Source organism: Leucopleurus acutus (genome assembly GCF_964270905.1).
Source record: "Leucopleurus acutus genome assembly, chromosome: 1".
Taxonomy (NCBI): Eukaryota; Metazoa; Chordata; class Mammalia; order Artiodactyla; family Delphinidae; genus Leucopleurus; species Leucopleurus acutus.
Genome location: NC_139142.1, coordinates 165,925,761 through 165,942,123, shown reverse-complemented (window position 1 = coordinate 165,942,123; position 16,363 = coordinate 165,925,761). Strand labels below are relative to the sequence as shown.

Genomic DNA, 16,363 nt, shown 5'->3' with positions numbered 1-16,363 from the left:
CCCGGACCGGGGCATGAACGCGTGTCCCCTGCATCAGCAAGCGGACTCTCAACTACTGCGCCACCATGGAAGCCCTGCTTTTTTTTTTATTTTTTTTTTAGCATCTTTATTGGAGTATAATTGCTTTACAATGGTGTGTTAGTTTCTGCTGTATAACAAAGTGAATCACTGTATGTGTACATATATCCCCACATCTCCTCCCACCCTCCCTATCCCACCCCTCTAGGTGGCCACAAAGCACTGAGCTGATCTCCCTGTGCTATGCGGCTGCTTCCCACTAGCTATTTTACATTTGGTAATGTATATATGTCCATCCCTCTCTCTCACTTCATCCCAGCTTCTCCTTCCGCCTCCCTGTGTCCTCAAGTCCATTTTCTATATCTGTATCTTTATTCCTGTCCTGTGCTGACTCTTTTTAAGAAGGTGGAGCAGGGGATGTGAGATGACAAAGGCAGAGACTATGGAAAACCCAATAGGTGTTAGGGAAGAGATCCCTGATGTGGTGCTGCTTGTGTGTATGTCTGTGTGTCTTCCTTCTAGGAGACAGGGTCCCAGGGGAAGGATGCAGCTGGAACACAAACCCTTGGATGTCAGGTGGAGGAGTTAGGGCCTTATTTTGCCAGTGATGGGAGCCATGAAATGTTACTGTGTAGGATTTTTATCGTGGCCCTTGCAGCATCTGGGCATTAGGTTGGGGCACGGAGGATGTTCTGAGTTTTGACCACCCTCCCTTTTAATCCCTGCAAGGTCAGGAGCTGCAGGATCTGGCTCCAGGTCACCTGCAAAGTGAGTCCAGGTGCTGATGGCAGGGGCCTCTTCCTCTCTTCGCAGGGCAGGGAACAGCCTTCCCTCAACATGGGGCTGGAGGCCCAGAGGCTGCCAGGGGCTGAGGAGGCCCCAGTGAGGGTGGCCCTTCGAGTCCGCCCATTGCTGCCCAAGGAGCTGCTGCACGGGCACCAGAGCTGCCTGAGGGTGGAGCCGGGGCACGGCCGGGTCACTTTGGGCCGGGACCGCCACTTTGGCTTCCACGTAGTGCTGGACGAGGACGCCGGGCAGGAGGCTGTGTACCAGGCCTGCGTGCAACCCCTCCTCGAGGCTTTTTTTGAGGGCTTCAATGCCACCGTCTTTGCCTACGGTCAGACAGGCTCCGGGAAGACGTACACCATGGGGGAGGCCAGTGTGGGTGAGTGACCCTGCTTGAGGCCCCCTGCCCTTGTTGAGGGTCCTCAATGTCTCCTGAATTTCTGCCCCTGCCCTCTTGCTGCCATTCTCTGTTGAAGATGAGGATGTTGGGGGAGGGGGGAGGGGCAGGTTTCCTAAACAGATCTGCAGCCCGGAGTGGGATCAGCTGTGTCAGTGGGCGGGTCGGGCAGGCAGGAAGAGTCCTCGGAGGTGAGTGACCTTCTCAACTCCATAGAGATGGGACTATGCTGTCTGGCTGTGGGGACCTCACGGGGAGGAAGGGCACGGGAAATTGGCTTTTCTCTGGAGGTTGTTAGGATGGCTGCTGGGGGTCAGGAATCCATGTTCTAGTCAGAGTGGTTGGAAGGGGAACTGTCCTGGAAGAGATATGCTTTGACTGCTGCATAGCAGGGAAGTCGGCTGGTTCCATGAGGCTCTGGAGCAGAGTTTTGGGAGAGATGCTTTAGGCCAACTGAAGGAACTGCCCCCTTTTAAAGAGCATGAACTGCTTTATCCTAGGTTTTAAAAGTGTACATGTTTGTTGTGGAAAATTAGGAAAATACAGAAAACACATACACAAAATAAAACTTACTTGATAATTGCCTTTCAGAAATCACTCACCCTGTTAGCATTTCAGTCTTTCTGGGTGAAAATTAGTATACGTTAAAAAATGGTATAATAGTGTACCCATTCTTTTGTATCCTGTTTTATTTTTTTAACAGTATATCATGAACATTTCTCTGTATCATTAAATATTCTTCAATCAAAAATTTTAATGGCTGCCTGGCATGCCATTGTGAGTATAAGTTAACTTATTTAACCAGGTCCCCTGTTTGGATGTTAGGATGGACACTTAGGATGTGTACATTTTTATTGAGTTATGAGGAAGAATATGTTCTGAATATCCTCTTATTACTTCCTTGGGATAAATTTAGGAGGTCCTTTAGATAACTGAGCATAGACTATGGTAATGAGTCTCCAGGAGTAATCAAGCAAAGGGTATCTGACCGCCTGGCAGAGATGTAGTGGAGGGGATGCTTACATCATGAAAGGGATTGGTTGAACCTTGAGAGGTTGCTTCCAACTCTGAAATTCAGCCTGACCACCCTGGGGCATGGCCTGGCTCAGGCTGCCCAGCCCATCCTGGCCTCTGCTGCTGCCTTCTCCACACTGGAGCCCCATCCTCCAGCTGCTGCTAGGGGCTTCTGGGCCTTGTGGGTGCCACATCCAGCTGAAAGCATGGTGGCAGGAGGCCCTGCGGTGTCTCCTCAGCCTCTCTTCACGAGGACGAGCAGGGCATCATCCCACGGGCCATGGCTGAGGCCTTTAAGCTGATTGATGAGAATGACCTGCTTGACTGTCTGGTGCACGTGTCCTACCTGGAAGTGTACAAGGAGGAGTTCCGAGACCTGCTGGAGGTGGGCACCGCCAGCCGTGACATCCAGCTTCGGGAAGATGATCGTGGGAATGTTGGTGAGGAACTCCTGGGTCTACCACTGGCTGGGAGCGGGATACCTGGCTTGGGGAGGCTTTACCTGCTTAGGGTGGCTTGCCTGTCTGGTGGGGGTACCTCCTAACTGGGAAACCAAGCTCTGGAAAGTTTTGCTTTTGCTTCCCGTCTCTACTGAGTTCAGTATACATTGGTGTGCCCAGAGTGATAGGCATTGAGGTAAGCGTGGGGAAGCTGGAGCCCCCTCAAGCCCCAGCCAGTATGGGCAGGACCCCCTGGGCATGGGGAAGGGACCCGTGAGTCAGGAAGAGCTTTAGAGGACCAGCCGTGCTCTGCCTGCTCTCCTGGCTGTCAGTCTCAGGCTGCCCCTGCCCTGGGCTCATGGCCTTCTGTGCCCGCAGTGCTGTGTGGAGTGAAGGAGGTGGACGTGGAGGGCCTGGATGAGGTGCTGAGCCTCCTGGAGATGGGCAATGCAGCACGGCACACGGGGGCCACACACCTCAACCGCCTCTCCAGCCGCTCACACACTGTGTTCACCGTGACCCTGGAGCAGCGGGGGCGCGCCCCCAGCCGCCTCCCCCGACCTGCCGCGGGCCAGCTGCTCATCTCCAAGTTCCACTTCGTGGACTTGGCGGGCTCAGAGAGGGTGCTCAAGACGGGCAGCACAGGCGAGCGGCTCAAGGAGAGCATCCAGATCAACAGCAGCCTCTTGGCGCTGGGCAACGTCATCAGCGCCCTGGGTGACCCCCAGCGCCGTGGCAGCCACATCCCCTACCGGGACTCCAAGATCACCCGGTGAGCCGCCGATGGCCGCAGGCCCACAGAGAAGGGGCCCCAAGAGCCACGCTAGTCTGTTCTAGCTACTGTCTGGCCTCTGGGGTTGGGGGGAGGCGACTAGGAGATGGGTCCCCATCAGGCGGTTCGAGGTATCCGGCCCATGGGGAAGCACGCCGAGGATCGGACCCGGTTTGGGGTCTGTACCTGGCACGTTGGGGCCCCTAACGCGTCTTGCCTGGCGCCCTCAGGATCCTCAAAGACTCCCTAGGCGGGAATGCCAAGACAGTGATGATCGCTTGCGTCAGCCCTTCCTCCTCGGACTTCGACGAGACTCTCAACACCCTGAACTACGCCAGCCGCGCCCAGAACATCCGCAACCGCGCCACTGTCAACTGGCGGCCTGAGGCCGAACGGGCGCCCGAGGAGGCAGCTGCTGGCCCTCGGGGGCCGCCTAGACACCGCTCGGAGACGCGCATCATCCACCGGGGCCGGCGCGCCCTGGGCCCCACCGCCGCCTCCGCCGCGGCCGCCGCCCGCCTTGGCGCCGAGTGCGCTCGCTACCGGGCCCGCACTGACGCCGCTTACAGCCTCCTGCGCGAGCTACAGGCCGAGCCCGGGCTGCCTGGCGCCGCCGCCCGCAAGGTGCGCGACTGGCTGTGCGCCGTCGAGGGTGAGCGCAGCGCCCTAAGCTCTGCCTCCGGGCCCGACAGCGGCATCGAGAGTGCCTCCGCCGAGGAGCAGGCCATGCAGGGACCCGGCGGACGAAAGGTGGCCAAGGGTCAGGTGTGACCTAGGGGTGGGGAGGGGATGGGGAAGGAAGAAAGTCTTCATACAGCTAGCTGTGTCCCTGTCCCTTGCTCATTAGCAGAGCACATTCGGGATTCAGAGGCACTTCTGCTGGTGACCTTGATGACTTTCCAATCCTCAGGGTCTCTATCTGTAAAATAGGGATAGCATTAGTATCTACCTCCTGGTGATGTAAGGACTGAAGGTGTCACAAGTGCAGGTGAAGGCTAGTTGTTCCTAATAATAGTGATGTTATTGTTAATGAAAATATGATTAATAATTACAAGAGCTGGCCCAATGGCTTGTGGAGGGGACTGCAGGCCAGGTGGGGTCTCGAGCCCCTGTTGCAGGCGGGGCTTGGAGCAGAGTAGCAAGCCCGGCTAGGGGAACCTCTGGCAGGGCAGGGAGAGGGCTGAGGTGTCTCAGGGACAGGCAGGCTTGTCTTGACAGCTCCTGGCCCTGAAACTTCTCTCCCGGCCCCATAGGAAGATGAGGGGGCACTGCAGCTGCTGGCTCTGCAGAGCCAGGTGGCCCGGCTGGAGGAGGAGAACCGAGACTTTCTGGCTGCGCTGGAGGACGCCATGGAGCAGTACAAGCTGCAGGTGGGGCACCCCCTTCCACAGTGGTGGGGGGGGCACTTCTGCTGGGAGGTGAAACTGAGCTGAGCCTGTCAGGATGAGAGGAAGTTAGCTGTGTGGGTTGGGGGGCGGGTTCTGGCAGGATGGGTAGAGATACGGGGTGCGCAGTATGAGCAAAAGTGTGGAGGTGAGGAACACATTGGTGCGGGTGGGTGTGCAGGATGGTCATGAGGGTGAATAGGAAGTGGGACTGGAGGGGTAGCAGAATGAGACTCCAGAGCTGGGCTTTTCCTTTTGTCCCAGGGTAACTGGGTCAGCATTGCTCCTGGCGCCCTCTGGTGGCAGTGAATGGCATGGATATGGAGGGATATGTGGCAGGGTGGGTGAGTTTGAACCGGAACTGATGCAGTGTGTGTGCGTGGGAGGGACACCAAGAGGTGGTCAGAGGTATTTGGTCCTCCTCCATTTTAGCACAGAGAGGGCAGGGTGGCCTCAGACGTGCTCTTCAGTTTCCTGCACTTCTGCCTCTCAGCATCCCTGCACCCTACCTTTCGCACATCCGCGTTGCCCCATCCGCACTTGGACCGTGTCTTGCAGAGCGACCGTCTTCGTGAGCAGCAGGAGGAGATGGCAGAGCTGCGGCTGCGGCTGGAGCTGGTGCGGCCTGGCTGGGGGGCCCCAGGGCTCTTGCAGGGCTTGCCTCCTGAGTCCTTTATGCCCCGGCCTCACACGGCCCCCCTGGGGGGTGCCCACACCCATGTGCTGGGCATGGTGCCCCCTGCCTGCCTTCCTGGAGATGAAGTTGGCCCTGAGAACTGGGGAGAGGTGAGGAGGTGGCGTGTCTGCTGGGCCTGTTGACCTGGGCAGGCTCTGGCAGGGGAAGGTGATGCTGGGGAATGTGTCCCTCACCCCATGCTTTCATGGGACCAGCTATGAGATGCCCCTTTCTGGTGTTCCTAGAGGAATGGCCAAAATTTGGGTAGGGCTTCTCAGAAGGATCTGGTGCCGTTGAGCATCCCTGGAGTACCTGGGATCGTTCAGAGTGAGGAGGTTATAGAGGGGCTTCTGGCTTCCAGTATGGAGTGGAAAGCTCACATACTTCCAGGGGTGGGGAGCTCATCACCTCCGAGGCCACACCCTCTCCATCTTTGGACGCGTTTCTTTGCAAGTTCACTCTTTCCTGAGCTCTAATCTGCTCCTCAAGCCTGGTCTCTTGTTTCTAGTTCTGTCACTTGGGGCCTTTTGGACAAAGGCTGCTCCTGCATCTGCCTGAGAGCTCTGGGTCATCTCAGCTCTAAAGGCCTGAGGGACTGAGGAGAGGGAGGACGTGGGTTTGGCAGAAGCCTGTTATGTAGCCCCCCTACTCTAGCAGGGCGTTGTTGGTGAGATAAAACTTGGTGCAGATGACCTGTATACGAGACAGAAAGGACCAGTTGTCCCCCGAGGAGTGCCAGGTTTGCTATGGGAGCCGGAGCAGGGGTGGAGAGGGGGAAGAGAAGAGGGGGAGAAGAGGGAGGAGCGAGGGAAGAGGGAGGAAGCTCCTGCTCCGACTTGAGAGTGGAAAGGCTTCCCAGAGGTGTCATTTGAGCTAGATCCTGAAGGTAAAGTAGGGCTGGAAGAGGTAGAGATGTGAGGAGCATGCAAGGTGGGTGTAGGTGGGAGCAAAGACTTGGTGGTGGGAGATGGCTGATGAAGAACGCCCTAGAAGCTTCCTATCCTGAAACCTGGCATTCCCCTAGCAAGTGATAAATGGCGGGGAGGCTGGAGCCAAGTTGCTGGCAGAGGGAGAGAGGCTGGGAAGTGGCTCTTCAGCTGCATCAGAGGAAGAGGAGGCGGGGGAGGAGGAGGAGCCACCCCGACGGATCCTGCACCCACGCAGGTGAGTGGGACCCACGGCCCACCTGACAAGGACTGGCTCAGGGCCCCGGCTGGGCAGGAGGAGGATCCCACTGGGGTCTCAGGGTGCCCTCGCCTGCGTCGCCCTGGCCGGCCCTTGGGGGAGGGCAGGCAGGGACTATGGGCTCTGAATCAAGAGTTCTCGCTGGGGTGAGTGTGCTGAGGGGATGGGCCCAGACTTCCTGGTTCTCAGCCTCCAAGGTGGCCCTCGGTTCCCCCAGCTGCCTTGCACCCTCTAAGCTCAGCTGCTGGCCTCAGAATTCTGCCAGACTGACATCCTGGGGTAACAGTGACCCTGGTGGCCTCTCTTCCCCTCCTGGGCCCAGGAGGTAGCTGGGCTGGGGAGGGGTACAGGCTCCCACTTCTGCCCTCCAGGAATAGTATCAGTAAGGGGAGCCAGAGGATGGGGGCCCGCCCAGGGAGTCCACTCAACAGGAAGGGCCCAGAGCTTCGCCTGGAGGAGCTGGGTGCAACCATCCCGGGGCCCAGAGGTGAGCTGGGTAGGGCACAGAGAGGGTCCTGACCCCTTTTCCCCTTCATGGTCCTGGACTGGCCATCCTGGACAGTCCACACACAACCCCTGGCTGCTGCTGGCCAGCTCCCTCCCCCTCCCCCTCCCCTCCCCCTCCCCCTCCCCTCCCCTCCCCTCCCCTCCCCTCCCCTCCCCTCCCCTCCCCTCCCCTCCCCTCCCCTCCCCTCCCCTCCCCTCCCCCCTCCCCTCCCCTCCCCCCTCCCCTCCCCTCCCCTCCCCCCTCCCCTCCCCTCCCCCCTCCCCTCCCCTCCCCCCCTCCCCTCCCCTCCCCTCCCCTCCCCTCCCCCTCCCCTCCCCTCCCCCTCCCCTCCCCTCCCCTCCCCCTCCCCTCCCCTCCCCCTCCCCTCCCCTCCCCTCCCCCTCCCCTCCCCTCCCCTCCCCTCCCCCTCCCCTCCCCTCCCCCCTCCCCTCCCCTCCCCTCCCCTCCCCTCCCCTCCCCTCCCCTCCCCTCCCCTCCCCTCTCCCCTCCCCTCCCCTCTCCCCTCCCCTCCCCTCTCCCCTCCCCTCCCCCCTCCCCCCCTCCCCTCCCCCCTCCCCTCCCCTCCCCTCCCCCCCTCCCCTCCCCCCTCCCCTCCCCTCTCCCCTCCCCTCCCCTCCCCCCCCTCCCCTCCCCTCCCCTCCCCTCCCCTCCCCTCCCCCTCCCCTCCCCTCCCCTCCCCCTCCCCTCCCCCTCCCCTCCCCTCCCCTCCCCCTCCCCCTCCCCTCCCCTCCCCTCCCCCTCCCCTCCCCTCCCCTCCCCCTCCCCTCCCCTCCTCCCCCTCCCCTCCCCCTCCCCCCCCTCCCCTCCCCCTCCTCCCCTCCCCTCCCCTCCCCTCCTCCCCTCCCCTCCCCTCCCCTCCCCCCTCCCCCCTCCCCCCTCCCCCCTCCCCTCCCCCTCCCCCCCACTGTTAGCTGGGACAGCGGCCCTGACAGTCAGCCTATTACAGTGGTTGGTGGGAGCCAGGCCCTGGTTCGGCCCCACCAGGCCCGCACTGCCATGGCCTCTGAGTGGCGGCTGGCCCAAGCCCAGCAGAAGATCCGTGAGCTGGCCATCAACATCCGCATGAAGGAGGAGCTCATAGGCGAGCTGGTCCGCACAGGTGAGGGAGAGGGCTTTTGGGCTGGCCTCCCACCTGAGGGTGGTTAGGAGCGGGGTCCAGGTGGCATAGGTTTGGCAAACCAGCTCAGTTTCTTCCAGATATGTGACCTTGAGCAGGTAGGATAATGCCTCTGTGCTTCAGTTTTCTCCTCTCTGAAATGGAGATAGTAACTGAACCTGCTTTATAGGTTGTTGAAATGAGCTAATTCAAGTGAAGTGCTTAGGCTGGATTTCAGGAAGCATTAGTTCTTATTATTGGGTTGGCTGAAAAGTTCATTCAGGTTTTCAAACGAACTTTTTGGCCAACCCAATATTATTAATCAATTGCTGTGTGTCAGGCACCGCACTGGGCACAGAATCTCCTGGTCCTTGGGAGCAAACAGTGTCCCCAGATCATCTACGTCTACTACTGGTGATACTGGTGAACGAGCAGGGGATGATTTTCGGTGGTGACTAGTTGAGCTTTTTAATTTTAATAGTTATAATTTTATTTATTCCAAAATGCACTGGGAACAATTTCAAATAGACATATGAGAGTCCCTATCACCAGATTTAGCATTTCCAAGCTTTGCTCGCATTTGTTTTATCTCTCCCTTTTTTCTTTGCTGAAATATTTTGAAGCAAATCCAGGACAGCATGTCATTTCATCCCTACACCTTTCAGTATGCCTCTTTTTCAACATTTTAACCAAAATGCCATTAGCACATCTAACAGAACTCATGCCCTTTCAATGCCCAGAGCAGAAGCAGCTCTACAGCAGTGTCTGTGTGCAGCTCTGGGCTTGTCCACACATTATATTTGCACGTTAGTTCTCTGAAATCTCCCTTCTCTCACCTTTACACAGTCATCCTATAGAATGTTCCAAACTCCAGATGTTCTGGGTTTTGTCTGTTAGCTTCCTGTGGTGTCATTTAGCTTGTGCCTCTGTCCTCCATATTTCCTACAAATGGAAGTTAGTTCTAGAGGCTTAGTTGTATGCAGGCTCAAGTTACATATTTACTTTAGCATGTGTTAGTTAAAAGTAAAACAAGTAAACCCATATTTTCCCTGGGTCACTGCTATGGATAAGGCTAATTTAAAAAATGTGTCAATTTAAAGAAAAATATTAAGTAAATCACAGTTCTAGGGGTACAGAGTTGTGGCAAAATCCATGTAGGTGTCCAGGGCTGACAGAGGTCTGGAAAAGCTACCAGGGGAATGAACTACAATGCTCTTCAGGCAGAGGGGCTGTGCTGACACGACCCTCGCCTTTTCTTCCAGGGAAGGCGGCCCAGGCCCTGAACCGCCAGCACAGCCAGCGCATCCGGGAGCTGGAGCAGGAGGCAGAGCGGGTGCGGACTGAGCTGAGTGAAGGCCAGAGGCAGCTGCGGGAGCTTGAGGGCAAGGAGCCCCAGGACGCCAGCGAGTGTTCGCAGCTCCAGGAGTTCCGCAAGAGGGTTGCTGCCGCTCAGAGCCAAGTGCAGGTACTGACCTGTCCGGACCCTGGGGGTGGTGGTTGCAGCCTCCCAGGCTGGGGTTCTGGAATCAAGACATGTGAGCCCTGGAGCTCAAGCTCACTGTGGAACCTGTGGGTGCTCAGGCCCTCGTGCCCCAGCCCCGGCTGGTGGCACTAACGCCCTCCTGGTCTCTCAGGGTGAGGCTGGCATTAGATAGAAGCTGGCGGTGCTGGGAGTCGGCTCAGGTTTAAACACAGCAGAGGCAGGGAGGTGGGGCCTGCCCGAAGACCATCTAGGAGACCAGTGAGGGTGAGGGGTGGGCATCGGGAGAAACCAGCCTTCTCTCCTGCAGCTCCTCCCGCCTCCCTCCATCTGTCTACCCTTCCAGTTCTCCATTTACCCACCTCTCCAAACCATCATCCCTCTGTCCGTCCACCCATCAGTCCATGTGTCTATCTAATCCATCCATCCGATTGTCCTTTTATCAGTTGGTATGACTAACTGTCCGTTTATGTGTTTATTCATTGGTCTTTCTATTCCCCTTGATGGACCCTTGCATTATCTGTCCATCCTGTTTTTTACCTTTATATGATCCCATCATCTGTCTGTCCACCCACCCTGCCATCCATTCTTCTTTGCAGCTGTCCATCCATTATTCATTCCTTCTTTTCTCAGTTCAGGTGTCCAAGAGACCGTACAGTAGAGTGATTAAGAGCACAGGTTCTGGAGCCTTGACTGCTTGGGTTTGAATCCCAGCTCTGCCATTTACTAGCTATGTGTCTTTGGTCAAGTTTCCTAGCCTCTCTGTGCCTCAGTTTCCTAATCTGTTAAGTAGGAAACCTTTAAAACCTTTTCATCAGATTGTTAGGATCATTTAGTATACTGAGAGCACTTGATGTAGCGCTTAGTACGTAATAAGCGTCGTAGTAGCTTGACATTCTTATAATTTTGATATTTTAATTAGTCCGTCATCCATCTGCCTGTTTTCCCTTCTGTCTGTCCCTCTATGCGCCGTTCTTCTGTCCTGCCTGCCCTTGTTGAGTGCCCGGCACCATGCCAGGCTCTCAGCAGCCCCCACGCGTGGCCCAGCAGAGGCTGTGTTGGTCCCAGGTGCTGAAGGAGAAGAAACAGGCGACAGAGCGGCTAGTGTCACTGTCGGCCCAGAGCGAGAAGCGGCTGCAGGAGCTGGAGAGGAATGTGCAGCTCATGCGGCAGCAGCAGGGGCAGCTGCAAAGGCGGCTTCGTGAGGAGACAGAGCAGAAGCGGCGCCTGGAGACAGAGATGAACAAGCGGCAGCACCGTGTCAAGGTCAGGCGCTTGGGCGGTGGGGTGCCTGTGTCCCAGCCAGGAGGCCAGGCGGGGCACACAGCCAGGGGAGCACTTACAGCCACGTGACCTTATAAAGCGGCTCACTTGGCTTCCCTGAGTTTGATTTTTTACTTGAAAATGAGGAGAGTTATGGGAAACTCAGGACTAGGGTGAGAATTCAGTAGGATGAATTATATAAGGGGACTGGCGTCTTGCAAATGTTTGCTTCTGTTTGCGGGTCCCCAGCGAGACTTGGGGGTGGCGAGGCTGGGGGTTGCTGCGCAGGGCTGTCTTGGGAGCAGGGTAGGCACTCCTTTGGGCTTGGGGGATCACCGGCTCTGGGAGGATGCGGGTACCACTCACGGCCCTGCCCACGGAGCTTCTCACCCTGCACATCCCCAGGAGCTGGAGCTGAAGCACGAGCAGCAGCAAAAGATCCTGAAGATCAAGACAGAAGAGATTGCGGCATTTCAGAGGAAGCGGCGCAGCGGCAGCAACGGCTCTGTTGTCAGCCTGGAGCAGCAGCAGGTGGGGCCTGGGCTGAGCCTGCACCCCCAGGGGCACCCACAGCCTGGCTGGGCAGCCTGGCCAGTTGCTAGAGTCCCCAGGGGGTCAGATGGTGGGTACACCATTCTCCCCACCTGACCTGGGTGGCTGCCTGCACCACCCACGCAGCCAGAGGTGAGAGCTGAGTTCCCTCCCCGCCTCCACTGTCCCTCAGAAGATTGAAGAGCAGAAGAAGTGGCTGGACCAGGAGATGGAGAAGGTCCTACAGCAGCGGCGGGCGCTGGAGGAGCTAGGGGAGGAGCTCCACAAGCGGGAGGCCATCCTGGCCAAGAAGGAGGCCCTGATGCAGGAGAAGACGGGGCTGGAGAGCAAGCGCCTGCGGTCCAGCCAGGTGAGGTCCTGCCAGGTGAGGCCCTACCCGATGAGGCCCTGCCATGGGAGGCCCTGCCAGGTGAAGTCCAGCAAGGAGAGAGCCTGCCAGTTGAGTTTCTGCCGGGTGAGGTCCTGCCAGGTGAGATTCCATCAGGTGAGGTCCTTCCAAGTGAGATCTCTCCATTTGATAACACTGCCAGGTGAGTTCTAGACAGGTGCGGTTCTTCTAGGTGATGTCCCTGCCAGGTAAGTTCCAGCCAGGTCAGGCTATATCCTATGGATCTCTCAAGAATTCTAGGGCTTTAGGGTGTCTGTGATGCAGGTGCTGCTGTGTGGGTAGAAGAACCTCTCCAAGTATCTATCCCACAATTCATTTTACCTCATTAACCACCTGCTCTGGACTGTGCAGGCAGAACAGGGAACCACAGGTATGGAGAGGTGGTATGGCCAGAGTGGAAGAGCCTTCACTGGCACTGGAGGCAGACGAACCTGGCCCCACCCAGCTCTGCTAGGCTTCATTGCCTCCTCTTGAGCAGGAAGCTTCTGAGCCATACCTTCCTCCTCTGTCAGATGGAATCACAGTGTGGTCATGAGGATCAGAGAAGGCGTATGTCACACACAAAGCCCAGAGCCTGTTCCAGGAGCGGGTGCTCAGGCTAGATGCCCACAGGGTTCCAGACTCACTTCTGCCCTCATGGAGTCCAAGAGGATTCAGCTGGATTATCTGGAACTTCCCTCGGCCACTAGAGCCCTTACTTCCTCCCACATCAGGTTCCCAGAAGGGCCTTTGGGATTTGGCCACTGATTTCCCATAATTCCCATCGCAAGCTGGAGTCACGTCATCGCCGTAACAGGCCACCACCATCCCGCTCTGTTTCTGCCCGGGTTGTTCCCTCCTTGTCAGGACTGCCCTTTCCTCAGCTTGTCTGTATCCTCCTTCCAGGCCGTCTCTGGGGGCCCCTCTTCAGAGGCTCGGGTCCCATAGGTGCCCGCTCCCCGGCTTATGCAGAGCTGAGAGTCAGGCCTCCTGCGGAGCAGCACTCCTCAGCATCCCGTGGCGGGGCTGGGCTAACCCTGTCGCCCTGGGGAAGATGGGGCCTGCTTCTTCCCTAGTCGCTAGCTGTGCCGCCCACAGGCCCTCAACGAGGACATTGTGCGTGTGTCCAGCCGGCTGGAGCACCTGGAGAAGGAGCTCTCTGAGAAGAGCGGGCAGCTGCGGCAGGGCAGCGCCCAGAGCCAGCAGCAGATCCGTGGGGAGATCGACGCCCTGCGCCAGGAGAAGGACGCGCTGCTGAAGCAGCGGCTGGAGATTGACAGCAAGCTGAGGCAGGGCAGCCTGCTGTCCCCTGAGGTGCGCCCTGCGGGCTGGCCCTGGCTGCCTGCTCCACGCTGGGTTGCGGGCCTTGCTGCTTTTGGACACGCACGCGTTCCTCCCGGGTGTTAGCCCACCAAGAACGCACAGAACTGGCCCTCCCCCCCACCGCTCCAGCCCCCATGTCTGGGACACACGGCTGGGGCCTGGCTGCCCTCGGTCCCGCCCAGCTGGACTCTGGACTCGTTCCACGTCCTGCGGCACGTTGACCTCGTGTATGTATCACGAGCTCACACCTCTCAACTCCCTAACGTGGGATGAGAGTTGGGACCATGTCAGCACACCTCAGCCACACAGGTTTGCCCTCCTGACAGCAGAGAAAGCCCATGTTAAGAGCAGCGGACTTCAGCAGATCCTGGGTGCCTCTGTGGTCCCAGCACGCCTTCCCTTCAGTGCAGGGTCTCCCGAGTGCAGGTCACGCCAGAGGCCATGTGCTCCAGAGGGCAGCCTCTTGGCGAGCCCCAGCCTCCTGTACCCCCCCGGGCTGAGGCTGAGAATGGAAGCGTCCCTGTTCCTGCCGTAGTGGCCAGGGGCCCCTCTCTCCATGTGCTGACTCTGCGCTAGGACGAGGGGACACGTACGGGCTGAGTCATGGCTGCGTGTGACTGTTGCAAGCCTGCCCGGGACCTGTTCAGGGAGCGGGCGTTCTGTGGAGCAGGAAGCCAGCGCTCCACCTCCACACGTCCCATGTCCCCGCAGGAGGAGCGGACACTGTTCCAGCTGGACGAGGCCATCGAGGCCCTGGATGCTGCCATTGAGTACAAGAACGAGGCCATCACGTGCCGCCAGCGGGTGCTGCGGGCCTCGGCCTCCTTGCTGTCCCAGTGCGAGATGAACCTCATGGCCAAGCTCAGCTACCTCTCATCCTCGGAGACCAGAGCCCTACTCTGCAAGTACTTTGACAAGGTGGGTCACTGGCCCACGAGCCCCTGACTCCTCCTCCTGGAACTCAGTGGGAGAAGGTTGATGATGTTGGTGGCTAGTTGGCCAAATACCTGCTGCCCCTGTTTGAGGATCCCCTGGGTGAAGGGAGCCGGCACTGGGGCTGAGCCTGGCTGGGCCTTGGGACAGGTGGTGACGCTCCGAGAGGAGCAGCACCAGCAGCAGATTGCCTTCTCGGAGCTGGAGATGCAGCTGGAGGAGCAGCAGAGGCTGATCTATTGGCTGGAGGTGGCTCTAGAGCGGCAGCGCCTGGAGATGGACCGCCAGCTGACCCTGCAGCAGAAGGAGCATGAACAGAACATCCAGCTCCTCCTCCAGCAGAGTCGAGGTGAGGCCCAGGCCTGCCCCAAAGGCCGTGGTGACTGCTGCCTGCCCATAGCCCCTTGCCACCTGTTTCTGCCTTTTCCCTCCAGACCACCTTGGTGAAGGGTTAGCAGACAGCAAGAGGCAGTATGAGACCAGAATTCAGGCTCTGGAGAAGGAGCTGGGCCGCCACATGTGGATCAACCAGGAACTGAAACAGAAGCTCAGTAGTTTGAATGCTGCGGGCCAGAGCAGGGGTAATTGTTATGTGCTGTCACCAAGCTGGCCAATGCTTTGCCCTGACGTCAGGTTTTCTTTGTTTTGGAGAAAGCTTAGAAACCACTCTAACTTCAGCTCTTGGGTCATTTCACATGTTACTTATTGCACTGGGGCATTGGAAAGCTAGGACTTCAGGAAGGTGCTGCTACTCCATTTCTGACAAGGATGTTGTTATTCCCAGTGACAGGTGGGGAGAAGAGGACCCTGTGCCCGGAGAACAGACAAGCCCCTGGAAGTGAAGACGAGCCCCACCCGGCACCTGAGCCTCTGTGGCAGCCCCCCATCACTGAGGGTGTGCCCCGCCCCCGTGAGGAGATGCGGGACTTGGTACATGCCCCGTTACCATTGACATGGAAACGCTCGAGCCTGTGCAGCGAGGAGCAGGGTTCCCCTGAGGAGCTACGGCAGCGGGAGGCCGCTGAACCCTTGGTGGGGCGGATGCTACCTGTGGGTGAGATGGGTCTGCCCCGGAACCTCGGGCCCTTGCCCAAGCCCCGGCGGGAACTGCGAAGGACCAGCCCAGGGATGATTGATGTCAGAAAAAACCCCCTGTAGGCTCTTGGGGCAGAGCTGGGCTTGGAGGGAGATTTGGAGCCTGCTGAAAGTTGTGATGTCAATGCTCCCTTCTGTGAAGGAGTCCTTACCTCAAACTCTAAATCAGGTCCTGATTTTTCTAATTGGAGTCAACAAATTTGGGCCACAGCCCAGAACTGTTTAAAAAAGATGCAGATTCCTACCATTCATTTCCTTTAAGCTGCAATACCCAATTGCTACCTTCTGGCTTTTTAAAAAATTTTTATTTCATATTAGAGTATAGGTGATTTACAGTGTTGTGTTAATTTCAGGTGTCCAGCAAAGTGATTCAGTTATACATATACATATATCCATTCTTTTTCAGATTGTTTTCCCATATAGGTTATTACAGATTATTGAGTAGAGTTCCCTGTGCTATATAGTAGGTCCTTGTTGATTATCTGTGTTATATATAGTAGTGTGTATATGTTAATCCCAAACTCCTAATTTATCCCTCCCCTTACCTTTTCCCTTTGGTAACTGTAAATTTGTTTTCAAAGTCTGTGAGTCTGTTTCCGTTTTGTAAATAAGTTCATTTGTATCATTTTTTTAGATTCCACATATAAGTGATATATGATATTTGTCTTTGTCTGACTTACTTCACTTAGTATGATAATCTCTAGGGCCATCCATGTTGCTGCAAGTGGCATTATTTCATTTTTTATGGCTGAGTAATATTCCATCATATATATGTACCATGTCTTTATCCATTCCTCTATCGATGGACATTTAGGTTGCTTCCATATCTTGGCTATTGTAAATAGTGCTGCAATGATCATTGTGGTGCATGTATCTTTTCAAATTATGGTTTTCTCCGGATATATGCCTAGGAGTGGGATTGCTGGATCATATGGTAGCTCTATTTTTAGTTGTTTAAGGAACCTCCATAATGGTTGTGTCAATTTATATTCCCACCAACACTGTAGGAGGGTTCCCTTTTCTCCACACCCTCTCCAGCATTTATTGTTTGTAGACTTTTTGATGATGGCCAT

General features: G+C 57.0%; 1 protein-coding gene across 5 annotated transcripts; it reads left to right on the top strand.

Annotated features, from left to right (window-relative positions):
• Positions 1–840: 840 nt before the first annotated feature.
• Positions 841–15,353, top strand: KIF7 (kinesin family member 7; the record flags this gene model as incomplete). Of its 5 annotated transcripts, none has more annotated exons than XM_082834735.1 (18): positions 841–1,183; positions 2,455–2,655; positions 3,034–3,427; positions 3,658–4,177; positions 4,681–4,797; positions 5,371–5,598; positions 6,516–6,652; positions 7,045–7,160; positions 8,128–8,280; positions 9,540–9,742; positions 10,826–11,023; positions 11,426–11,551; positions 11,745–11,921; positions 13,038–13,253; positions 13,974–14,180; positions 14,346–14,544; positions 14,630–14,776; positions 14,986–15,353. In XM_082834735.1, the coding sequence occupies 18 exons, from the start codon at positions 856–858 to the stop codon at positions 15,351–15,353; spliced, it is 4,035 nt and encodes a 1,344-aa protein (XP_082690861.1). The 5 variants fall into 5 exon arrangements, with proteins under 5 accessions (XP_082690861.1, XP_082690863.1, XP_082690862.1 ...); XM_082834737.1 differs by having other exon boundaries at positions 856–1,183; positions 6,513–6,652; XM_082834736.1 differs by having other exon boundaries at positions 856–1,183; positions 6,513–6,652; positions 14,980–15,353.
• Between the last annotated feature and the right edge of the window lie 1,010 nt (positions 15,354–16,363).